The sequence below is a fragment of the Halichoerus grypus genome, chromosome 11, assembly GCF_964656455.1.
Source record: "Halichoerus grypus chromosome 11, mHalGry1.hap1.1, whole genome shotgun sequence".
Lineage (NCBI taxonomy): Eukaryota > Metazoa > Chordata > Mammalia > Carnivora > Phocidae > Halichoerus > Halichoerus grypus.
Genome location: NC_135722.1, coordinates 6,867,456 through 6,891,637, shown reverse-complemented (window position 1 = coordinate 6,891,637; position 24,182 = coordinate 6,867,456). Strand labels below are relative to the sequence as shown.

Below are 24,182 nucleotides of genomic sequence, written 5' to 3'. Positions count from 1 at the left end.
GCCCCGGGCCAGGGAGACAGTTTTTTTTCTGTTTCAAGCGTCGCCGCGGCCGCCCGGAGTAGCGAGGGCGTGCGGGCGGGCGGAGGCCGGGGGGCGGTCCCCGCCCCAGATGCCCGCCCCGCCGGAACCCGCCGCCGCCGCCGCGCTGGGCGCTTTCCAGAGGGCCCTCACCTGGGACGCCGGCCGGCCCGCCGGATTCCTCCGGGCGGGGCGGCGAGGCCGCGTGGGAGCGGGAAACCGAGGCTGGGGGAGGAACCGGGCCCTGGCCGGGTCACGCGGCCGCCGGGCGGCCAGGTGGGGCTGGAACCCCGGCCTCTCAGCCCTTTCCCAGCCTCCCTTGCGCAGGCGGGGGGCTCACCACCCCAGAGTCGCTTCTCATTAGTGCCGGTCCACTCCCCTCTGAGGAGAGGCTCAGGGAGAGGGCACCCTTTGGCCAGGGGCTCCGTGAGGGGTCCAGAAGAGAGCAGAAAGAACAAAGCTGGAGACCCAGCTTCCCTGCCAACCGCCACCCCCTCCACTCACCCCCACCCCCGACTCTAAATGGCTTCCTGGTGCCCACCCTGCCCCCACCCCCTTCGCCTTGTCTGGCCGGGCTGGCGGGGCTGGCTCTGGGCCTCAGACACTCTGGAATCGCCAAGGTCTGAGCTCAGGGCCTGGCCCCCTTCCCAGGCTAACAGCCGGGAGGAGGGGGGTGCTGCTTGAGGGCCCAGGGGGCTGGGGAGGGGCACAGCAGGGCCCCAGGGCAGGGGTTGGCAGGGGCTGGGGAGGGGCCTTGAGCTTGGTAAGGCTGGAGAGGGGCCAGGCCTGTCCACTGGTCTGGAAGGGAGGCCCTGGAGGGCTGCAGTGTCCTGGGGCCCCAGCCCTAGCAACAGGGCATGGCCAGGGGACCCCAGGACTCAGTGTCTGACTCAGAGAACTCAGCAGGGGGTGGGTGTGACCAGGGTATCCAGAGCAGGACACTGCCAAGTCAGGGTGGCACCAGACCCTCTCCCGCTGGGCACTAGGGGTGGCAGTCTGACCGAGGGGAGGGGCTTCGGGGCGTTGCCTTTAGGAACACCTGTCCAGGGAACTCATGGTTTTTACTTGGAGGATGGATTTATTCGGGTAGCTTTGGAGGGGCTGAGGGAGACCCTCAAGTGGAGGCCCTGCCTGAATTGTTCATACAGCCTGGTGTTGCAGGGATGGGGTGAGGCCACATCCTCAGGGGATCCCTACTGCTGGAATCCCCAAGTGGGTGTGAGGGGCAGCCCCGCCCTCCCTCCGGGTGCAGGTCGCAGGTCGCAGGTCGCAGGTCGCACACTGAGGTAGGGAATAATACTGAGTGCTTACCACCCACCAGGTGCAGGGCTGAGCGTTTTAGAGTCATTTTTTCCTCACACTCATTTGAACCTGACCCTCCTCTGACCCCAGAGCAGGCTGTGGCTCACCTGGGAACACAGCACAAACGGACCAGGGATCGAGTCTTAACCTCTCCAAGCCTGTTTTCTCACCTGTGAAATGGGGATCTAGTCATTCAACAGCCTGAGCACCTACCACCTACCAAGCTCTTGCTAAGAGACGGGACCAGTCCCTGCCTTGCTGGAACCTCTGTACGGGCAGAGCCCGGACATGTGACACAAATCAATTCACACATGACGGTGGCTACAATAGAGGCCGGTGCTGTGACAGAGAAGAACAAGAACTGGGAGCAAGAGCCTGCAGGCACCTGCAGGTCCAGGAAAGCCCTCTGGCAAAGGGACTTGTAAGCAGGAGGCTGGGGGAGGAACAGGAGTTCCTGCAGGGGGGAAGCCTGCAGGGGGCCTGAGGGACTGGGGCCCAGGGGTCAAGAGACAGTTTACAGAGGGGATGCAGGCTGAGGGAGGGGAGGGGAGAGAGATTCAGTTCTTCTAGGAACTAAAAGAAGGCGAGCAAAGCCACAGGGTGCGAAGGGGGAGAGAGAGTATGGAGGTGGGAGGCCACGGTGAGGAATTTGGGTTTTCTTTTCATTGCAATGGGATTGTATCAGGGCAAGAGGGGTGCTGTTGCCAGCGTCCCGGAAGAGATGATGTATTTGGGAGGTGGAATCTAGACACTGGGTGAGTGGCAGTGACCGGAGAGGCGGGTGGCACGAATGGCTCCAGGGCTCTGGCTCGAGCCTGTGGGTGGGTGAGGAAGGTGGCAGAGGAGAGGGAGACACGGGAAAGAGTCTGGAGTTCTGTTTGGGGCTTGCTGAGTTTGAGATGCTTGTATCCTCCAAATAGAGACATCTCAACCCGGAGGGCTAGAGCTCAGACAGCATGTCTGGTCTGCAGACACAGACTTGGGGTCCCCAGCGTACAGAGGCATCCGTGGCCGTGGGAAAGGATGGGCTTAGCCTGGGAGAGAAGGGGGCCCTGGGTGAACCAGGGAGGTCCCCACTCCCAGATCAGGGAGAGAAGGCAGAGTCAGAAGCGGCTCAGAAGGAGCAGCTGGAGAGAGCACAGAGGAAAACCAGGGACATGATGGGGAAGAGTGAGAGGAGTGTTTTGGGAGGAGAGCGGGACGACAGTGATTCCCGCGGCTGAAAGCAGGATGGGGTGGTGATTTGGGGCAGTGAATGCAAGCACCCAGCCCGGGGCCCTGCACATACTAAGTGCTCAGTAAATGTTATCTGTTGTCATTACCAAACTCCTTAAGCCCAGCGGGGAGCCAGCAGGGAACAGAGGGCACCCTCACGTGGGTGATTGAGGGGGCTAGACGGGAGGGGCTATTTACAGCGGGCTAGGAGACCACCAGGGCCAACAGACCTGGCCACTGAAGGGACTGGGAGGGGGGATCCATTGACCCACTAAGCTCAGCCCGGACCACAGTAGCTGGAGCCGTGGCCTGCAGCAGAGACCCTCGGCACCAGTCCACCTGCGGCCTGCAGGGTAGGGGCTGGGGAAATAAATCTTACCCTAGTCTCCTCTTGTCCAGCCAGGCCTCCCAGGGGCTGAACCCCAAAGGAAGCCTGTGGACAGGGGCCCCTGGGGGGCTTTAGCCCACGAGGTTAGCCATGGAGCAGGGAGGACAAGGAGGCAGAGTGGACTAGCGGGGCAGACTGTGACAGTCCAACTCCCAGGGTATCCTTGGCCTGCCCACTGTCTATCCTCATCTCCTGTGTCACCACACCCAGCCATCCCACCCCCTAGAATCTACCAGCATGCTTCCATGCCTCCTAGATGGAGTTCTTCTGCAAGTCCAAGGAGACCATGCCCTTTTCCATCATTCTAGATCATTTCCACCGCCTAAGAGGTCTCCTCACAGCCACTGTGCCTGCCCTGGTCCCTCCTCTACTTGGTGCTAGAGTCACCTTTTAAAACCTGATTCCAGGGGCGCCTGGGTGGCTTAGTCGATGGGCGTCTGCCTTTGGCTCGGGTCATGATCCCAGGGTCCTGGGATCGAGCCCCGCATCGGGCTCCCTGCTCGGCAGGAAGCCTACTTCTCCCTCTCCCGCTCCCCCTGCTTGTGTTCCTGCTCTCGCTAACTCTCTCTCTCTCTGTCAAATAAAAAAATAAAATCTTAAAAAAAACCACAAAAAACCTGATTCCAGGGCGCCTGGGTGGCTCAGATGGTGAAGCGGCTGCCTTCGGCTCAGGTCATGATCCCGGGGTCCTGGGATTGAGTCCCGCATTGGGCTCCCTACTTAACGGGGAGTCTGCTTCTCCCTCTGCCTTTCATGAATAAATAAATAAATAAAATCTTAAAAAAAAAAACACAAAAAAACCTCCTGATTCCAACCATGCTACTCCCCTGCTTAAAAAACCTCCAGTGGGGGGCGCCTGGGTGGCTCAGTCGGTTAAACGTCCATCTTTGGCTCAGGACATGATCTCAAAGTCCTGGGATGGAGTCGTTCCCCGCTCCCCCTGCTCCCCCCACCCCCCCACTCAGCGGGGAGTCTGCTTCTCCCTCTGCCCCTCACCCTGCTTGTGCTCCAACTCTCTCTCAAATAAATAAATAAAAATCTTAAAAAAACCACAAACCCTCCAGTGGCTTCTCTTTGCTCCCCTCTTGCCTCTGAGGGGTTGGGAGGTGGGGTGTGGGGGGTGTGTGATCCTTCTTGTCTAGGGTTCCTGCCTCTATGTCTTTCTCTAAAACAGCCACCCCGGCCCTCTGGGTCCCATCACCTGTTTGTTTCCTACTGGTATTCATCACAGCCTGAAACATGCCTCTTAATAGGTATGTTTACATACTTATTGTCTGTCTCCCCACCCTCCCAGGAAGGCACACTTTTGTTTCCAGATCCCAACACAGGGCCTGACACACAGAGGGTGCTGAAGTTTGTTGATTGCCTAATGGAGTGAGACCACGGGAGTGCCCACCATTTACCGTGCACCGTGTACTTTGCACTGTTATGGTATATCATCCTTCCAGGGATCCTGCAAAGCAGGGGGACTGAGGCTTTGAAAGATGAAACAATTAGACTCAGGTCATCAGGTGACCTGATCCAGAACCGACACAGTGCTCCTGGAAGGGAGGAAAGGGAAGGGTCCCACAAATGTCCTAAAGATACATGGGTGGGGCCCTGCGGGCAACGAGGAGCTCCACTGGAGTAGGACAAAGAGGAAGCAGGGGAGCCAGACCCAAAAAATGTTCCGATTGCTTAAATGTTAGGGAAGGCTAATTTGTGCGGAGGGGGTTCTTGAGGCCCAGAGAAGGCAAGGGACTTGGCCAAGGTTACACCACGGTCAACGGCAGAGCCAGGACTCAAACCCAGGGCTCCTGTGCCTCCTTAGGGGAACTGGCTGGACAGGGCAGCAGCAGACTGCATAAGGAAGTTCTAGTCCGGGAGGTGACATAGCACAGCGGTCTTAGATTTTCCTGGCTCCATCCTGTACTTACTATGGGAACTGGGAAAATTCTTCAACTTCTCTGTGTCTCGATTTCCTCCTTGTTAAACAGGGAATCAAATGAGCTGCATTTTAGGAATCCCTTAGTGGATGCTGGCCACAGAATAAGGACGCAGTACGTGTTAGCTCCTATCCTGTGATCTGGGTCTGGGAACCATGATGCGCTGGCTGGTGGGAGCTAGGCTGCCTGCGGGGAGGTGGGCCACAACCACTGAAAGAGGGGCTCTGTGCCACCTTCACAGTTCTGAATGTTTTTGCGAAGCTTCTGAGCTCTGAAGAAAGACCTGGCTCTGCGGGGTAGGGGGGTGGGGCTACTAATCAGTTCTGAAGATGAGGGTGGGAAGTTTCAGAGGCCTGGAGGGGACAGTTCTGCCCTGAAGCACCTCTCTCCGAAGACACTCTACTGCGAGTGGCTCTCCCTGAGTCCCTCCGACGTGCCACTGAGAGATGAAGGGCACTGAGAGATGGGATTGGAAAATGAAATGAGCCTTTCTTCATGCTTGATCAATCAGACAGCATCTTCGGCCCTGCTACCCTTCTCCACCTTTCAGACTCTGAGAATCAGGCTCTAGAGGTGGCTGCCTGGATGGAGTCCCAGCCCTGCCACATCCCAGCTGAGTGATCGTGGAGAAATCTCTGATCCTGCCCAAGCCTCAGCTTCCTCATCTGTAAATTGGGGATGATGAGAAGACCTAATTCCCAGCGTTGTCCTGAGCATTAAGTGAGATAATTCATGCAAAGCCCTTAGCACAGGGCCCGCCCCAAAGAAAACAGATGCGAAAAGTTGAATAGTATTATTTTTGTCACTGTATCATCTAGCTCGTTCTTGTTTCATAGAAACATCAAGCCAGGAGTGGGGGGTGGGGTGCGAGGGATGGGGTGACAGGGTGATGGACACTGGGGAGGGTATGTGCTCTGGTAAGCGCTGTGAATTGTGCAAGACTGTTGAATCTCAGATCTGTACCTCTGAAACAAATAATGCAATATATGTTAAGAAAGAAAAAAAAAAAAGAAGAAGAATGTAGCAGGAGGGGAAGAATGAAGGGGGGGAAATCGGAGGGGGAGAAGAACCATGAGAGACGATGGACTCTGAAAAACAAACTGAGGGTTCTAGAGGGGAGGGGTTGGGAGGATGGGTTAGCCTGGTGATGGGTATTGAGGAGGGCACGTTCTGCATGGAGCACTGGGTGTTATGCACAAACAATGAATCATGGAACACTATATCTAAAACTAATGATGTAATGTATGGGGATTAACATAACAATAAAAAAATTAAAAAAAAAAAAGAAATGTCAAGCCAATTCACATTGCAGTGAAAAACAAGAAGAAAAGCTGACCCTTTTCGGGTGCCTGTTAGTGTGAAAATACAATAACATAAGTTACGGTTTTCAGGGTCACAGCTGTTCAGCATAGGCCACTTGGTACCACGTGAACCTGACTTCCAAAGCAGGCGGTCAAGAGGTGGCTATAATTGAGTTGTGTGAGTATATATGCCACCAGGGTGTTTGCTACCCCTGAGGAATGGGCCCAACTGCCACCCCACCACCAGTGCGACAGGTAGGGACAGATGGTGGGCTGGCTCACATAAAGGTATGACAGATTCTTTGGTGAGGGAATAATCTGAAAGAGCCCAAGCCCACTGTTTCCCAGACAACTGGTCTGCCCACCATGACTGCTGTGAATTGGCTTTACCACCAGTTTTTCTAGGATTTTCTATGTACCCCTGTCAAGGACTGGGAAGGGGCTGAGATTGTCCCCTACTTGCAAACTAACAAGTGAGCCCACCATTGTTTTGTGCATGCTGGCAGAAGACACGAGATTCTTAGGTCAGAGACAAAGGACTTCATTACTCATGGCATAGTAAACAGTGTGCTCATCAGCCTATTGACATCAGTCCCCTTGTCCCTAAGTCCCACGGAGGTGGCACCAATGGGCCAGACAGATGTCTGCACACAACACATCGCAGTATGGAGAGGACTCTAAACTTAGAGAACCCAAATCTTTTCTAGTAGCCAGCGAGCACGTCTGCCCTTTGCTCTGGAGGAGACATTGTCTCCATCTCCCATGGCTGCTCACTATACCAACATCCCTGAGAAGAGTCCAGGCCAAGGGAGGTGGTGCCTCTCTTGCAAAATGTGCAAAAACTTAAGAGCCTCCTGGAGAATTGTTTTGCAAGAATAACTAGCCCTCATTTCGGAACTGTCTTTGATTTGGGCAGATTTTCCCATGACTGCACCACTCTATTGGCAAACCTGATCAACAGAGTCTGGGACCAAATCTGTTCAATTTGTCACACACAGCATTACTTAAGGCTGCTCTTAACAGGACTTCAAGCCCAGGATGAGGCCAATTTATAGTACTTACCTCAAGTAGGCCCCTCAGGAGGTCCTAGCTGACCAAATTCATAAAGCATCAGATCTCCCTGAAAAAAGCAAGGTTGCTTGCTCCTTAGCTCTCTGTATCAACCCAGTTGATATGGGCAGTTGGGCCCATTCCTTCACTTGGCCGGAAGTGTTAATCCTGGTAGAGCAGCATATATTAACAATTGCGCAGACTCTGCCCTGGCCTGCAAGGAAGAAGTCCAGGGAAATTCTATCATCCGTAGCAACATTAGTGAACGAAAGCTCTCCTAAAAACCTTCCAGGCCAAAGTGGTGCCATTGATTACTTCAACTAAAGTTGGGGATACATTTCAAGTCATCCTGTTTTCAAGAAAGAGGCAAGTTGGGGCGCCTGGGTGGCTCAGTCGTTAAGCGTCTGCCTTCAGCTCAGGTCATGATCCCAGGGTCCTGGGATCGAGCCCCACGTCGGGGTCCTTGCTCTGTGGGGAGCCTGCTTCTCCCTCTCCCTCTGCCCCTGCTTGTGTTCCCTCTCTGTCTCTGTCAAATAAATAAATAAAATATTTTAAAAAAAAAAAAAAAGAAAGAGGCAAGTTACTGTTTGACTTCCGCACAAGTTGGATAGTCTCAAGGGTGCACATGGTGCTTCTGGGAAGAAACCCGGCGCCCCCCCCCCCAAGTGGAACAGACCTCTATCAGTTGGGGAGCACAGGTTGATAATGCCTCCAATGTGGCCTCTCCACACGCTAGTAGCCTTCGAGTTCCCAGTCCAAGCCAAATAATTGAGTCTAGTTCTTGTGTTTGGAGGGCCTGACCAAGGGCCCACCCTGTCCTGTTTGTCCATGCCACCAGCCAGATGGCATTCATCTGTCCCAGGGAATTGTGAGTGATGATGGCTACAGGACTGGGGATGAGGAAGACGCCTGGGGGTAGTGGTGTTGGCCGGTGTTTTGTGTGGGAAATACTGGAGCTGAAGCCGCCCTCTGCTGCTTCCAGGCTTTCAGTAAAGTTAAGCAGAGTGGCAATCAAATCAAGGTCAGAGCTGTCTCGTGGAGGACAGCAGGCCCAGCAGTCAGCTAAATTTAAGGCACTTGTGACAGTTTGGGTGAGTTGGACCAGGATGTTTACGTTAGTAAGGGAGGTTCCAGGTGGCTTGGAAAGGCAAAGATCATTAATGTCTCTCCTTCCTCCATGTCTCCTGTATCTGAGGTCCTCCTTTCCCAGCTGCCAGGTGGTTGTTTTTCTTCCATTGTTACAAAATCAATCTGTTCTCTTCCAGTAACTAGAACATCACCTTTTCCCAGTCATTCCCTTCTTATACTCATCTGGAAGGGTCTGCTGCAAGAAGGACAAGGACATTTTTATAAAACTTACAGGGACTCATTATGCCCCCCAGTCTACGTGTGGGTCACTGATGGGGACTCAGAGAGGTGTACACACTGAGCCCTCTGGTTATTCTCATGATCCTGGACTATGTCAGTCCAACAAGAGCACCTAGGTGGTTGAGCCACAATTGTAGGCCCCCCCTTTTTAAAATTTATTTATTTGAAAGAGAGAGAGAGAGCATGAGAGGGGGGAGGGTCAGAGGGAGAACCAGGCTTCCCGCCCAGCAGGGAGCCCGATGTGGGGCTTGATCCCGGGACTCCAGGATCATGACCTGAGCTGAAGGCAGACGCTTAACCAACTGAGCCACCCAGGCGCCCTGTAGGCCCCCTTTTGACTGAGCTGCCACCCAGGAGATGCACCAATCAGGCTGGGGCTAGGGTTAGGGAAAAGAAAGAATCATATGTCCAGGAATGATGAGTGTAGAAGCCTGAATTTTTATTTATTTTTAAGTAATCTCTACACCTAGTGGCTCGAACTCACAACCCTGAGATCAGGAGTCACATGCTCTACTGACTGAGCCAACTGGGCACCCCAGGGAATTTTTTTTTTTTTAAGATTTTATTTATTTGACAGAGAGAGACACAGCAAGAGAGGGAACACAAGCAGGGGGAGTGGGAGAGGGAGAAGCAGGCTTCCCGCCGAGCAGGGAGCCCGATGCGGGGCTCGATCCCAGGACCCTGGGATCATGACCTGAGCCGAAGGCAGACGCTTAATGACTAAGCCACCCAGGTGCCCCGGGAATTTTTTTTTTTACTGAAAGATTTTATTTATTTATTGGACAGAGAGAGACACAGTGAGAGCAGGAACACAAGCGGGGGGAGTGGGAGAGGGAGAAGCAGGCTTCCCGCGGAGCAGGGAGCCTGATGCGGGACTTGATCCCAGGACCCTGGGACCATGACCTGAGCCGAAGGCAGATGCTTAACAACTGAGCCACCCAGGTGCCCCAGGAATTTTTTTTTTTCTTAAAGATTTTATTTATGGGGCGCCTGGGTGGCTCAATCGTTGGGCGTCTGCCTTCGGCTCGGGTCATGATCCCAGGGTGCTGGGATCGAGCCCTGCATCCGGCTCCCTGCTCAGCGGGAAGCCTGCTTCTCCCTCTCCCACTCGCCCTGCTCGTGTTCCCTCTCTCGCTGTGTCTCTCTCTGTCCAATAAATAAATAAAATCTTAAAAAAAAATAAAGATTTTATTTATTTATTTGAGAGAGAGAGAATGAGAGAGAGCACATGAGAGGGGGGAGGGTCAGAGGGAGAAGCAGACTCCCCGCTGAGCAGGGAGCCCGACGCGGGACTCAATCCAGGGACTCCAGGATCATGACCTGAGCCGAAGGCAGTCACTTAACCAACTGAGCCACCCAGATGCCCCACCCCAGGGAATTTTTTAAAATTGGTCTATCTAAACTCCACCCCTCTTATCCTGATCATGACAAAGGACCTGGCCAAGGGGAGATGGCTCTCTCCTGGGGACAACCACATTCAGTGCTTGAACTGCTGAACTGAGGTGTGTGGACCAGGATGCAGGGTCAGAAATCTTTTTGAGTTTTTTTTTTTAAGTAAACTCTACCCTCAACGTGGGACTTGAACTCACGACCCGGAGATCAAGACTCGCAAGCTTTTTGAGTTTATATTTGAGGAGGCTACTTCAATACTCAACAGTACCACATGCCTGTGGATGATAGAGAGCTTGAAAGGGCCACCAAAAACCTAGACTATCAGCCCATTGTTGAGTAGCTTTTGGGATAAAAGTTGCACTGTTGCTAGATCATCCAGAAAGTAAAAAACACAGATGAGTCTCAAGAACCACAATAATGTGGCCCAAGTTGGCTGACTGGACCGGAGCAGCACCACTGTAACCTAAAAAAGTGTGAGGCACCACCGATAGCCCCAAGAAGGAGTAAGAGGTTCTGTGTATTCAACCCCTCAGGAGTGAACAGGGGCAACACTGCGTACACTGTGGCCTCTCTAGTCCCAGGACAAACAGATGAACGTCGGCAGGAATCACACGTCTGGCCTCTGCACCAGAAGCACAGAGTCTGGGGCACCTGGGTGGCTCAGCCGTTAAGCGTCTGCCTTCGGCTCAGGTCATGATCCCGGGGTCCTGGGATCGAGCCCCGCATCGGGCTCCCTGCTCGGCGGGAAGCCTGCTTCTTCCTCTCCCACTCCCCCTGCTTGTGTTCCCTCTCTCGCTGTGTCTCTGTCAAATAAATAAAATCTTAAAAAAAAAGCACAGAGTCCTTTACTTTGTCCCCCCTCTATGATGGTGGACATGTTGCCATGTCTTGTATGAGGAAGGATCCAGGCAGAAATGGAGACAATCTGGGCAATGCAGGATTAATCAACAGCTTGATTCCTGTCAGTTTCATTAGAGAATAAAACCCATTAGCATGGGCATCTACATAAGTGACCTAGTTTGGTCAGCTGTGATTTGTTTCCAGTTAGCTGAAAACATTACCGTCCAAAACCCTCTATTGGGCGGCAGGGTTACTATCACTGACATTATCTACCTTGCATTTAGGGACTCCTTGACGTAGCAACCCCAGCCACATTGCTTTCCACTTGGAGCTGCGAGGTTCATACCCTTTGGCTAAGCTGGGCTTGAGTTGGTCAGTCTAGATAAAGGTTTGTCAATTTTGTTGATCTTTTCAATGAACTAATTTGTAAGGTAGTTGATTTTCTCTGATCTTTATTATAGCTTTCCTTTTGCTTGCTTTGGGTTTAGTTTGTTCTTCTTTTTCTATTTTCTTAAGGTGGAAATTAATTTATTGATTTTAGGTCTTTTTTTTCTTATTAAATATAAGATTTTACAACTATAAATTTCCCTCTAAGCACTGTTTTGGTTGCATCTCATAAGTTTTGGTATGTTGTGTTTTTGTTTTCATAAATCTTAAAGAAGCTTCTAATTTCCCATGTGATTTCTTCTATGGCCCATTAGTTATTTAAGAGTGTGTTGTTTAATTTCCATGTATTTGTGAATTTCCCAAATTTCCTTCTGTTATTGCTAATTTCATTGCATTGTGGTCTGAGAACATACTCTGTATGATTTCAACCCTTTTAAGTTTACTGAGACTTGTTTTATGGTTTAACATATGGTCTATTCTGGAGAATGTTCCATGTACACTTGAGAAGAATATGCATTCTGCTATTGTTGGGTGGAGTGTTCTATAGATGTCTGTCAGGACTTGGGCTGGAGTTGTGCAGCTGTGACTTTTCTTTTAAAGGAGACTACCTTGACGGGCGCCTGGGTGGCTCAGTCAGTTAAGCGTACAACTCTAGATCTCAGCACAGGTCTGGATCTCAGGGTCATGAGTTCAAGCCCTGCATTGGGGCTTGAACTGGGCGTGGAGCCTACTTAAAAAAAAAAAAGCACAATAAAGGAGTCTACCTTGGTAGAGGCTATTTCTATCTCACTGTGATAGTAACATCTTGTTTTTGCCTAGTTTTAATGTAAGGGCTAGGAGCGTTTTCTACGACAGTGGAGCTGATCACAAGAATTTAACTAGATCTCTTTGTGTCACCTTTAGCAGCGTTGTACACCCACCCAAACTAAGACAATAAGGACCCTAAGAGTAATCGATGACTCATCATGGTTTTCTATGGGAGTTGGTCTGTCTCAAGAGAGTCTCCCTGAGTGGGATAAAGCTCCCTTATAGCAGCCAGGACTCACTGGAAGGAAAAAAAAATAAAAAAACAAAACTGAGACCTTTTACTGTCATCTTGGAGTGGGTATAAGATTGGTGTGACAGACGGTAGGAAGGACTGAGCTGTAAGATGGCTCAGCTGTTGTTATTCTCCCTTAACAAGCAGCACATGTCTTTCCCCTTACCTCCCAAGTGAGTCAGCAAAATTCTAATGATTCATCTGGTTTTCATCCGTAGTGGTAGTAAATTTCCCTCCATTCATGTTTAGTGTGTGTGTGTGTGTGCTGTCTGAAAGGGGATAGAAACTTCTGTACGCCCCGGATGAGTCTTAGTACTGATTGTTACAATGGGGCAGACCTGAGGCTGGCCCCTCCACTCCCCTGTCCCACCCAGAGGAGAGTTAGCAACAACCTGGACGATGTTTGGCAGCTGACTTTGAATCTACGTCCGGGTTCTCCGCCGGCAACTCCCTCCCCAATTCGTTCTCATGAACAGGAAATAAAGTTGAAGCCCATTTATTGCTTGGTTGATTATACAATCTGGTCCATGTGTGTGCTGCTGATTCCCTTGGCCTTCCCTCCAAACCTGTTAGTAAACGCATGAGGTCCTCATACTTCCTCATACCGAAAACCGTGTTTCTGTCAGTATCCCATCCTCAGTGCCCAAACAATCAAGAACTGTGAAAGAGTTTCGCCCTATTTTCAAATAAACACCCTATTTCAAATCACTCATTTCAGCCTATTTTCAAATAAACAAGTTATGGTGACACAATTTCATGGATACCGGCAGAAGACGTGAGACTTCCGAGGCAGAGATTAAGGACTTTATTATTCACAGCACCCAAGTGTTATGAACATGAGCATATTTGTCACTTCCCCTTACCCTCAAGTCTCGCCAAAGCAAGGCAGGTGGACTCATATGGATGCCTACACACAGGCTGAGTTGTGTCATAGTGAGAGGAACTCTGAGCTTGGACTGTCCAAGGCTGTTCACTGTACAAACATCCTGGAACAAGACAGTCCAGAACCAAGGTAGTGTCCCTGCTTGCTGCAACTGCATTCATGTGAGAGACTAGGAGTCAACGGCCTCCTACCACCCCTTTCCTCACATCTCACTAAATCCCCACGGCAACCCCGCCAGGTAGGTATAACTGACCTGGTTTCACAGATAAGGAGTCGAAGTCCAGAGAAGTGAAGTGAATTACTCCTGGTGACATAGCCAGTAAGCAGCGGATCCGGGATCAAACCCAGGCCAACCTGATTCCAGGCCTGTGCCTTGTCCAAGGGAGGGGCTCGGAGGGGAGAAATGTGATGGGAATTCCCTTGAGTAGTGGGAGGGGATTGTAGGGAGGGTGGGAAGGGTGGAGGGGGGCCAGGAGCCAGATTTGTAGGACCTTGGAGACCATAGTAAGGACTTTGGATTTTTGTCTAAGTGTGCTGGGGAGATGCCAGAGACTTTTGAGCAAAAGAGAGATATGACCTGATTTATGTTTTTAAAGATTTATTTATTATTTATTTGAGAGAGAGAGCACAGCAGAGAGGGGCAGAGGGAGAGGGAGCTGAGCGCAGAGCCCCATGTGAGGCTCAATCCCACCACTTTGACCTGAGCCAAAACCAAGAGTCCGATGCTCAAACAACTGCGCCACCCCGGCACCCTCTGATTGATTGACTGATTGATTTAAAAAATATTTTATTTATTTTGTCAGAGAGAGAGAGCACAAGCAGGGGGAGCAGCAGGCAGAGGGAGAAGCAGGCTACCCACCAAGCAAGGAGCCTGATGTGGGACTCGATCCCAGGACCCTGGGATCATGACATGAGCCGAAGGCAGACACTTAACCAACAGCCACCCAGGTGTCTCCTGATTTATGTTTTAAAAGAATTATTGTTTCCTGTTCTGTAAAACGGGGTAACAATAGTACCTTCCCGATAAGGCTGTCATGAGGAGTAAATGACAGGGATTAAACAGGAGGGTGAGTGCCAGGGTCTTAGTTGGTGCCAGGAAGAATAAGCTGTTGGCTGAGTGGATACTGGCCATGATGATGACACAGAAGGGTGCACTGAGGAATTTAGGATGGGGCTGGGAGCTGAAGACAGTATGGACCTGGAGGTGTACTAGCTGGCTAGAGTCCAAGAATTCCTCTACTCAGCTTGGCCGAACTAACCTGGGGTCAGGCCCTGAGTCAGGAACACTGCTGCCCAAGAGCCTGCCGGTAGATGGAGAGTGAAGAGGGGCACAGGACTCTCCAAGTAAGCAGGCAGCAGTAAGGGTCAGAAAACGGCTGTTCCAGGGAGTCTATGTAGAAGGAAGATGGGGCCAGGAGGAGGGCATTCAATCTTCAGGTAAGAATACAGAAGCACGTGCTGTCTAGTTGAAGAAGGAGGTTGCCAATGAGATTACGAGGGTCTAAATCCTAGCTCCTTCTCCCCTGCCCTGGTGTACCGCCTTAAGGCACTTCAGGCTGCACATCTGGGCACAACTGTCTGCCCCATCTGGCTTCTCCAAATCTAATAAGGGAAAGAAAAAGAACACAGAAGAGGGGGAAGAATCAAGGCCAGTGTTCAGGAAGCACTAGTAATTTTAACAGAGACCCACCTAAAAAAAGCATAACGGTCATAAGCATATCTAGCAGGTCCTTCAGCCTCACCATCCAGCAGGAACCCCTCCGCAACTGCTGGACCCGGACCTGCGCATGCCCAGTACAGCGTTTTCGGGGCTTAAACTTCAAAAAAAAAAAGAAAAGAAAAGTGAGGGGCGTACTTCGCATCAGTCCCAGTCCTTGGGGTTAAGGGGATCGGCAGACTGGGCCTCCGAACATGCAGAAGGGGGTGAGGGTGCCTTGAAATAGGCTGAAAGGTATAGAAAGGGAGAACGACCCCCGCCTGGCCTGCCTTGCCGGCGGAAGTGAGAAGCACTGAGGACTGAATAGGCTGTACGAGCGCTCAAGGGACCACTTGTTATCATCAAGGGTGTTGTTGATTACGCCACTGCCCCGCCTGCCCCGGGTCCGACCTGTGCGGAAAGGGAAATCCAAGGGGAGACGGAGGCCAGCGGGGATTACTCATGCCAAGCGGTCTTCTCCATCTGCGGCGGGCGGGAAGGGCGAACCCGCGTAGCCACTTTCAGGTCCTGCGACCCGAGCGGCGTTACCCCGGAGACTCCCCTCCTGCGGCCGGCCAGCCCAAAGATCGTCTGCCGGGTTCGGGCTGAGGGGCTCGCCCACAGGCCAGGGTCTCCTGCAGCAGACACGCCCCACTATGGGCAACTTGACGTCTGAGAGGCGCCATTTCCGCCCTCATCCTAGGCCTAAATAGAGGGGGGCGGAGCCGAGCGGAAAGCGCTCTGCTTGTACGTCACGTCCGGTGAGCCTGGTGGCGACAACGGCAACATGGCTCTGAACGGTGCTGGTGAGGCTTTGGGCTGTTGGGGGCCTGTGGTTGCGGGGTGCAAGAGGTATCCCACTCGGGCAAGACCCCTCTGTCTCTTGTGCCTCTCTTTCCCCAGAAGCCGACGATTTCTCCTGGGAGCCCCCAACGGAAGCGGAAACGAAGGTTCTGCAAGCACGAAGGGAGAGACAGGATCGCATCTCCCGGCTCATGGGCGACTACCTGCTGCGTGGTTACCGCATGCTGGGCGAGACGTGCGCGGACTGCGGGGTGAGGAGAGACTCGGGACGTGGGATCCGGAATGGGGCCGCGGACCAGGCCGCACGGCCCTTTCCCAACTCTCCCCTCTGGACCCCATCGCCCTGCGTCTCATCCGTGCCCCCGTGCACTCTGCTTCTAGACGATCCTCCTCCAAGACAAACAGCGGAAAATCTACTGCGTGGCTTGTCAGGAGCTCGACTCAGACGTGGATAAAGATAATCCGGGTGAGAGGCCGAGTGTGCTTGGTGGAGAAGCTGCGTGGTGAGAGAGGCCCGGGAACAGTAGGTTTGGGAGGTGACAGTGGAGTCTCTGGGTGAGGTGGAGGTAAGATACTTTCCCTTTTCGGCTCTAGAGAGGACCATTCACTCCGTAGGAGCACTAAATACTTGTGTGCCAGACACTATAAAGAGTCTGAGCTCAATCGGGCATAGTCCTGATGGGAGAGATGAAGCAAGGGCATAAATAACTCTGGCACAAAGAAGAAAATGGATGAGTTACCTTATAGAGGGGCAGGAAAAACATCTCAAGCATAGAAAGAGCAGAACAGTAAAGAATAAGGAGGTGGCCCAGGGCTGATGGGGGACAGGCTTCCTGACCATTCCACCCACTTTCTCCTCTTTTAGCTCTGAATGCCCAGGCTGCCCTCTCCCAAGCTCGGGAACACCAGCTTGCCTCTGCCTCGGAGCTCCCCTTGGGCTCTCGGCCAGCCCCTCAGCCCCCAGTACCCCGTCCAGAGCACTGTGAGGGAGCTGCAGCAGGGCTCAAGGCAGCCCAGGGGCCACCCCCTCCTGCTGTGCCTCCAAATGCAGATGTCCTGGCCTGCACACAGGAGGCCCTCCTGCAGAAGCTGACCTGGGCCTCAGCTGAGCTGGGCTCTAGCGCCTCCTTGGAGACTAGCATCCAGCTGTGTAGCCTAATCCGGGCTTGTGCCGAGGCTCTGCGCAGCCTTCGGCAGCTGCAACACTAAGAGGCCCCTCCTGAGAAAAACCCTGTCCAGAAAAACAGCTGTCCTCTTGTGTGGTTTGTTCTTTTCTTGGTTCTGAGTGTGCATGCCAGCTCCAGCTCCACTCGCCTTTTTCCTGCCTTTGCCTCTTACCCTACCAATGTGCTCTCCTTGATGCCCTGAGAGATTAGTTGGGCTTGTTTGTGCTTGTTTCCCCCACTCCGAATGAGGAAGGAGGGAGAGGACTATGAGACACTTTTTTCTGAGGAGGAGGTCATAGCCTCCCTCAAAAGCAGGAACAAGAGGTGTGGACCTCTGCGGCATCCCTGCAGCCTCCTCAGCCATCCAGTGCTCAGTTCCCACTCTTGAGTGTGATTTTGGGTTCTAGTCCCCTTTGGTTACCTTCTCCTTCCCCTGAGCATTCTGATACCATCATCCTGATCCACCTCATGCCCAGCCCAGGTACTCAGACACTGAGACACTGACAGGGCGTCAGGTTGCTCGTTAGGGACCAAGTATGGACTTATCCAAGTCTCCTGATCCCCCACCCCCGGGTTTAGATCCTTTCCTTCGAGAGTTAAAATTGAGCAGATTAATTAAACACTTTGTTGTGGGGGGGGAGCAAAAAAGAACCTTAAAGGAACCGCGTTCGCCGCTTTTGGTCTCTTCGCCCGCCCCCTTTCCTGGCTCCCTTCCTGTGGATGCCCCATTCCTTTTCTCTGCTTTTCACGATGTGGCCCCACCACCGTAGCCCTTTTAAGAGAGGCCCCGCCCATGCGAAGGGGGTGGGGCAGGGGCGGAGTCGGAGGAGTCGGGGAAGGAACAAAGCGCGGCCTGCGGGCGGCTGCTGGGCTCGGCCGGCGGGGCCGCGCGGTGCGGGGCCTGCGGGCTGCGGCCCGGGCGGAGCGTTGAAGGGAAGGAGGCAGCATCGCCGTCCGCGCCGGCCGGGCCATGAATGGGCTGCCCTCGGCCGAGGCGCCAGGCGGCGCTGGCTGCGCCCTAGCCGGGCTCCCTCCGTTACCGCGCGGCCTCAGCGGTCTCCTCAACGCAAGCGGGGGTTCGTGGCGGGAGCTGGAGCGCGTTTACAGCCAGCGCAGCCGCATCCACGACGAGCTGAGCCGCGCGGCCCGCATCCCAGATGGGCCCCGCTACGCTGCGGGCGCCACCAACGCGGGACCCGCCGCCGGTCCCCTCGGCCCGCGTCGCCCTGTCAATCTCGACTCAGCACTAGCAGCCCTGCGCAAGGAGATGGTGAGTGGCTGGGCCCCGGGCCAGCTGGGCGGGGGGCTGCCGCCGAGCGTGAGGGTCCCGGGGCGGAGCACAGCCAGAGGCACAGAACCGGGAACTCATGGCTTGAGTCTCAGAAGAACTGCAGAAGCCGGTTGGGTCAGAGGGGATAGAGTAACAATGATTATAATTACCGTTTATGGCGATAGTTACCATGTATTTTCAATGCTCTTTTCGTGTTATTTCATTCCATCCTCCTAGGTACATGTTCTCCCCATTTTACAGGTGAGGGTCAGTGACTTGCCTAAAGAGTCACAGCTTGCAGGTGGCATCTGCTGTCCACAAAACTTTGTGCTTAGAAAGGTGCAGGAAGACTGGCTAGGGCTGAGGGTGGCCTGGACCCCAACCCCAGCCCACCCTCAGTCTTTTGCAGGTGGGGCTGCGGCAGCTGGACATGTCCCTGCTGTGCCAGCTGTGGGGCCTGTACGAGTCCATCCAAGACTATAAGCACCTGTGCCAAGACTTGAGCCTGTGCCAGGACCTGTCATCCTCCCTGCACTCAGACAGCTCTTACCCACCTGATGCTGGCCTGTCTGATGACGATGAGCCTCCTGATGCCAGCCTGCCCCCGGACCCGCCACCCCTCACTGTGCCCCAGACACACAATGCCCGGGACCAGTGGCTGCAGGACGCCTTTCACATCAGCCTCTGAAGAGCTGGGGGTGGGGGGAACATGCACCCATGCAAAAGGCTCAGAAACTCACCCCTTACTAGGTACTCAGACTTACAGTGCCTGCTTCCCCCTGTACCACCTCACTTCACAAGAAGGCAAGCCTTGGGCCCCTCAGAGGCAAAGTGGCCAACCCGCTCTCTCCTGACTGGTTAGCTAGCACTGGGGCAGGCATCTGGGCTACAGCCTTTGCCCCTGGCACTGGACCTCCTCTACTCCCACATGTGTGCACCCCAGCTTGGCCAACCTTCAGTCTGGTGGTGGGGCCCAAAGCATCTGGCACTCCCCTCGACGTCTCTGGGATTGGGATGAGTGCCTGGTTCCCATCTCCTTTTCACCTTTTGCTGCTATTGGCAGCTGCTGGCTCAGGGGCATCCCACCTCTGCTCTCTGGGTTCCACTGCTCTAGACCAGGGCATCCCCATTCTTGCACCCACCCACGGCCGGGAGGGCCAAGGCTCCGTGCTGGATATTTAAGTTTAGGGGCCAGACTCTTGGGCACATAGGTAAATAAATACTCTCTCTGCGTTCTTGTGTTTTGAATGCCTGGCTCTGGGGCGGGGAGATAGTGGTGTTTCTGGAAAGTGCGGTCCCGCGCTCCGCCGGCAGGTGGCGCCCAAGACCCCGGAGTGGAAGAAAGGCTTGCCGGCGACGGAGTGCGAATCCTCCCTCCGCCGACCGGGCTGGGGAGCATGCGGAGCTGGCCGAGCTAGTCCCGCGGTCTGCGACGGCGGGCGAGTAACTTCCCCTCTGGCCGGAGATCTGGGAGCCCAACCCTCCCCGCCCCCCCATCCCCAACTCGCTTTGGTCCTCCGGGAAGGAAGGAGAAGGAGCCGCCTATCTTGAGAAAAACTTTCCACCCCAAGTGGGGGCGGAGTTGGGGCGGCACAGGAAATGGGTGGGCCTGAGCCAGCGGGCCTAGGGGCCCCGCGGCGGGAGAGGGGAAGGCGCCTCCAGGAAGGGCCCGGGAGCTAGTGAGTGCTCTTTGGGTGGGAGGAAACAGCTGCAGAGGCAGAAGGGGGTGAAGTTCCGTTGGCCCACACCTCCCTAGAGGCCACATAAGCCCTGGGCGAGAGGGCGGGGGGAAAGGGGCAGGGCCCTGCGCTCCAGGGCATGAGATCCAGCTTCGGTGAGGAGTGATTGGGTGCCAGACACTCCCATTCTGCACTTACTCTCATACAGGCCGCCTGGCTCCCCCACAGCACTTGGAGCCTTTAGGCCTGTATGTAAGGGGCTTTCTCTTACAGAGGAAACCGAGGACCACACCGCTGGGCCTGGGAGCCAAACCCGCGTGTCCGGCTCGCCGGAAGAAGCCTGCACATTTGGGGATGCTGGGTGTTCAGACCTCCAGGCACACACATAAAACCCCCACAACTCCCTGAGACAAAGAGGAGAGGACCTCGAAGTTACACACTTAGGCGTACAGGCTGCTCACCCCCACGCCCTGTGCACAGTCACTTGCCTCTGGAGACAACAGCGGGCACTCTTGGCAGATCAGATACCCTGTTCAAACCGAGAATCTATTAAGCACCAGGTTGCAGTCCATTCACAAATCTTGCGGAGTGCTGGCAGGGAGGGAAGGAAGCTGATGTGCTGCCCCGGGGCAGTTCTCTAACTCTGGGCCTGATACCTGCAGGTGCTCATTACCATGCCGGGCCCGCGGGTAGGCGATAAGGGCTCTAATCTAGGTGTGAACAAGGCGGCTAACGCCTGGGGCAGGCTTCTTAGGGGAGGGAGAGTAAACACGTGTGTGATGAGCGTGGGCGCGCACGCGCGCACACGCACGCACACTTTCCAGCCTGCGATAACGGATTCCGTTCAATGAGACCTCAGGAAATCAGCCAGTCTCCGTACTGAATGCTTCCCAAGATTTCATACTCTTAGTGACTGTGTAAGAGTCAGAACTATAATTATCCCTATTTAACAGAGGTAGAAACTGAGGCTCAGAGTGTTAGTACTTTGCCCAAGGTCACACACTTGTTGGAAATCAGCTGCTTGTGCGATGTTGGGACTATCTTCCCACTTGACAGCTAAGGAGTCAGGTGCCGTGCTGCCCACAGGTAGGGCCACCCAGGTTGACCCCTGACTCTGCTCCTTCCTACTTAGGTTGAGACCTGGGTGACAGCAGGAGTCTGCCACCCCAGTGTTGGCAGTTGGCCCTGGCCCAGATTCGCAGTGTGGCCCTGAGCAAGTCTGTTCTTTCTGGGGCTCTGTTTCCCCCATCTGTGAAATGGGGCCATCAGTACGTACTTCCCACGGCTGCGGGCAGGAAGGGTGGCGGCCCGGGCAGTGCTCGCCGGGGCCGCACCAAGTTGCCGGTAGTTCTCTCCCCGGCCCGCGCGTCCACACCGCCTCCGCGCGCTACGAGCAGGCGCTGCGGTCCAGGCATTCCCCTTGGTACGCTCCCCCCCGGCCCCCCCCAACCGCGGTGGCGGTGCGAGGCCCCGGAAGCCGGGCCGCCCCGCCCCCCGCTCCCGCCCCGGCCCCGGCCTCCGCCCCCCGCCGGAGCCCCGCCCGCCTTCCGACGGGGGTGCGGCTCCAGGAAACGGCGCGCTCGCGGCTCAGCGCTCCCGCGACCCGACGCGCCCCGGACGACCCGGCGGACTCAGCGGGACCACCCGGCGGGCCCCAGCGGGGGCAGCGGGGTGATCGGCCCCGGGTCCGAGCCTCGGACATCTCCGACGGACGGGGCGGGCAGCGCGGAGAGCAGCCCGGGAGGCCATGGGGACCCAGGCCCGGACAGCGGTCGCTGGCCAGCGGGAGCCCCGAGTCTGAGAAGCCGGCGGCGGGGGCGGCGGGGGCCATGACCTCGGTGTGGAAGCGCCTGCAGCGCGTGGGCAAGCGGGCCGCCAAGTTCCAGTTTGTGGCCTGTTACCACGAGCTGGTGGTGGAGTGCACCAAGAAATGGTGAGTGGCAGGGAGGCCCGGGGGCCTCCGCAGACTCGCCGGGACCCCATGAGGCCGCTGGAGCCCGAGAGAGCCCTGCCCCCAGCCCGGTGGCCCCTTGCCCCCACCTTGGGCCCTGGACACCTTGGTGTCCCAGACACAGAGACTCAAAAATGCCTTTGCAGCTTGTGGGACCCCTGGAGGTGGGGGTGTGGGTCGCTTTTGGGGAGTGGAGGTCAGAACTTGCAGGCCTGAGCATCTGTCCGTGCCCACACCTTCCTCATGGGGCTCAGCCCTGGGGGAAGGGAGGCCTCCTGTTTTTGTGACCAGAGGGATGGTTCAGGGTAACATCAGAAAAGGGAGCAAATTCTGAGGTCTGCGGGTGGCCTGGTTGTGGCAGAAACCCCCATGGACTGCCCAGAACAAGGATGTTGCCCCCTCCTCCCTTGCCCACTTGTTGGGCCAGAGGAACCCACACACACACTTCAACCACAGTGGGTGCTGGGAGGCTGGATGTCTCCACAATGTCCTTAAAAGGGGAAACTGAGCACCGGGAGGGATGAGGAGGGAGGCAGGGATTGGGCTTAAAGGGGCCTGAGGGCCTAGAAGGCTGTGAATCTGGGAGGAGAGGGCTTGGGGAGGGCGAGGTGGCCCGGTCAGGGGGAGATACGTGAGAGAGAGTGCAGGACCTGGCCCCGACTGCCTCAGGGCCCCAGGGGCATCTTGTTCACATGCTCCCACCCACAGCTGCCCGGACCCCTGCGTCACACCCTAAATATACGTGTTCGCTGGTGTCAGCTTCCCTTGGCTGGATTAGGGCACAGCTGTGGGGGCCTCACCCTCCAGGCGGGGCTAAATTTAGGCTCCCAAGAGGAAGAGCTGCGGGGGCAGGAAGGGATCATGGGGTCCAAAGGGAGGGGAGTGAGCAGGAGGCTAGGGTCCCCTGGGCAGCAGCCATATCCCCGGTTTTGACTGCGCCAGCCAGAGGGCCGTTCACTGCATCTGGTGAGGCCCAGGGAAGACCAGGGGCTGGCTAAGGTAACACAGCACAGGGTTAGGACCTGAACTCTGGCCTCTGGCTTCGGCCTTCTGCCCCAGCATCCTGGGTGAGGCCAGGGGGACGCTGGGCACGGTCCCAGAGAGCAGGCCCGGGGTGCGGGCAGTGTCAGTGCTTCTGAGTCACGGGGGTGGGCAGGGCCTCCTGGGCTTCTTAGCCGGGAGCCCAGGCTAGGAAGCTGCCCCTGCCCAGGTCTTGGCTCCCCAGGAGGGAGTGCCCCGCCTGAGTCAGGCTGCCTAGCCAGGCCCTGCCCTCTCTAGGCACCCCCTGTCTGCTTCCCCTTTCTGGGAAGGCCCCATGGCTACCCTGGCTCAGCCATCGCCGGCAGTCTGGGGTTGGGAAGGGGAGCTTGGCTGCAGGCCGGAGGGCTCTGGGCTGACCTTTGTGACCTTGCCTGGCTCCCAACCTCTCTGGGCCTCAGCATCCTCAGGGATTGCCTGGAGAGCCATTTATCCTGGCTCAGCCTGCAGGGGGGCAGTGAGGTGGGTGGACCTAAGTGTCCTGGCATGGGGCTAGGTACAGGCAAGAAAGCCTCTTGTACTGTCCTCGGCCTCATGGTCCCCTCAACCATCCCCACCCTCCTGGGCAGCAGTTGGACCCTCTAACCCGAGAGGGCCTTCTCCCTCGCAGGCCCAGCCACGTGTCAGTTCTGTGGGGCTGGGCCCTGCCAGGCAACTCTTCGCTCTTGTGTTATCTGTCTCTTCACAACTCTGCCTCTCCTCTGAGTCTGCCCTGGCGTATGCAGTTCAGCCTGGAGGTCACCCTCTGGAAGTCTTCCTTGATGCCCCTTGTGGGAGTCAGGGGCCCTGCAAAGCTAGAGTCCAGGGCTCGGGGTTTGAGAGGTGGGGAGCATGGCTGATTCTCAGGGCCCCTGGGCCCTGGGTGGGTGTCTAATGACAAGCTGACCCTCTGCCTCTCTGACCACCTCCCGCCCTCTGCCCCTTACTCTGACCCCGAGCCTCCCCCCAACCTCTTTGCACTTGCCATTCCTTCTTCCTTGAGCCCTCCTTCTCCAGACCCTCGCACAGCCTCTACTCAGACACCCCAACCTCAAGGAGACCCCAGTGGCTCTCTCCGATCTCCCTGAAGTCAGCTTGTTAATTTATTTTCCTCCTTGACTGGCACTCTTCCCCACCCTCTGTTGTCCTCAGCCCCTGAAGGGTCTCGCTTCTCCTTTGCTCTGCTCTGCCTTCTAAACTGGTCTGGGTTTACAGTACGCACTCCCCAAATATTTGTGAGTGAACGGCTTTGTTTTACTTCGAGTCTGTCTCTCTTGGTGTCTCTGAGTCTGTGTGTCTCTTGCAGGGTCCTTGCTGGGTTTATGTGTATCTTTCTGTCTCTGTGTGTGCCTGTCTGTCTGTACGCCTCTGTCTCTCTCACTGTCTTCATAATCCCTGCCCCACATGGGGCCTTTGCCCTTCTGCCCGGGGCCCCACCCTGCCTGAGCCGCCTCACCCTGCTCCGGGTGGCTCCAGATAAGGAGCTGTCCA

At 55.3% G+C, this 24,182-nt stretch overlaps 3 protein-coding genes and 1 long non-coding RNA gene across 10 annotated transcripts in view; 3 read left to right on the top strand and 1 right to left on the bottom strand.

The window, feature by feature from the left end:
* Window positions 1-13,689: 13,689 nt before the first annotated feature.
* On the bottom strand, window positions 13,690-15,312 carry LOC144379400 (uncharacterized). Its single transcript, XR_013442273.1, has 2 exons — window positions 14,851-15,312; window positions 13,690-14,710 (listed from the first exon to the last, which is right to left on the bottom strand). It is a non-coding gene; the product is annotated as an uncharacterized LOC144379400 (long non-coding RNA).
* A 155-nt stretch (window positions 15,313-15,467) lies between these two features.
* Window positions 15,468-16,852, top strand: ZNRD2 (zinc ribbon domain containing 2). Its single transcript, XM_036077637.2, has 4 exons — window positions 15,468-15,610; window positions 15,708-15,859; window positions 15,990-16,074; window positions 16,474-16,852. The coding sequence occupies exons 1-4, from the start codon at window positions 15,592-15,594 to the stop codon at window positions 16,815-16,817; spliced, it is 600 nt and encodes a 199-aa protein (XP_035933530.1). The 5' UTR covers window positions 15,468-15,591; the 3' UTR covers window positions 16,818-16,852.
* Window positions 16,853-16,997: 145 nt separating this feature from the next.
* FAM89B (family with sequence similarity 89 member B) lies at window positions 16,998-19,279 on the top strand. Its single transcript, XM_036077638.2, has 2 exons — window positions 16,998-18,044; window positions 18,454-19,279. The coding sequence occupies exons 1-2, from the start codon at window positions 17,745-17,747 to the stop codon at window positions 18,730-18,732; spliced, it is 579 nt and encodes a 192-aa protein (XP_035933531.1). The 5' UTR covers window positions 16,998-17,744; the 3' UTR covers window positions 18,733-19,279.
* Window positions 19,280-21,286: 2,007 nt separating this feature from the next.
* The window catches only part of EHBP1L1 (EH domain binding protein 1 like 1), a 29,953-nt gene continuing 27,057 nt past the window's right edge, over window positions 21,287-24,182 (top strand). For 3 of the 7 annotated variants that reach the window (XR_013442271.1, XM_078057777.1, XM_036077634.2), the window contains exon 1: window positions 21,292-21,656. Coding sequence is in view for 4 of the 7 variants with exons in the window: in XM_078057777.1 (XP_077913903.1) it covers window positions 21,553-21,656 (104 nt within the window). In the remaining 3 variants the exon portion in view is untranslated. Of the gene's footprint in view, window positions 21,657-24,182 lie in introns of all 7 variants that reach the window. The other 4 variants (XR_013442270.1, XR_013442269.1, XM_078057778.1 and 1 more) reach the window with 3 other exon arrangements.

Bases quoted from the DNA above. Each gene is read 5' to 3' on its own strand.
- ZNRD2 (XM_036077637.2), top strand. The intron at 15,860-15,989 runs GTGAGGAGAGAC...CTCTGCTTCTAG, and splicing joins AGACGTGCGCGGACTGCGGG to ACGATCCTCCTCCAAGACAA. The intron at 16,075-16,473 runs GTGAGAGGCCGA...CTCCTCTTTTAG, and splicing joins CGTGGATAAAGATAATCCGG to CTCTGAATGCCCAGGCTGCC.
- FAM89B (XM_036077638.2), top strand. From the start codon at position 17,745: ATGAATGGGCTGCCCTCGGCCGAGGCGCCAGGCGGCGCTGGCTGCGCC. The intron at 18,045-18,453 runs GTGAGTGGCTGG...AGTCTTTTGCAG, and splicing joins CAGCCCTGCGCAAGGAGATG to GTGGGGCTGCGGCAGCTGGA.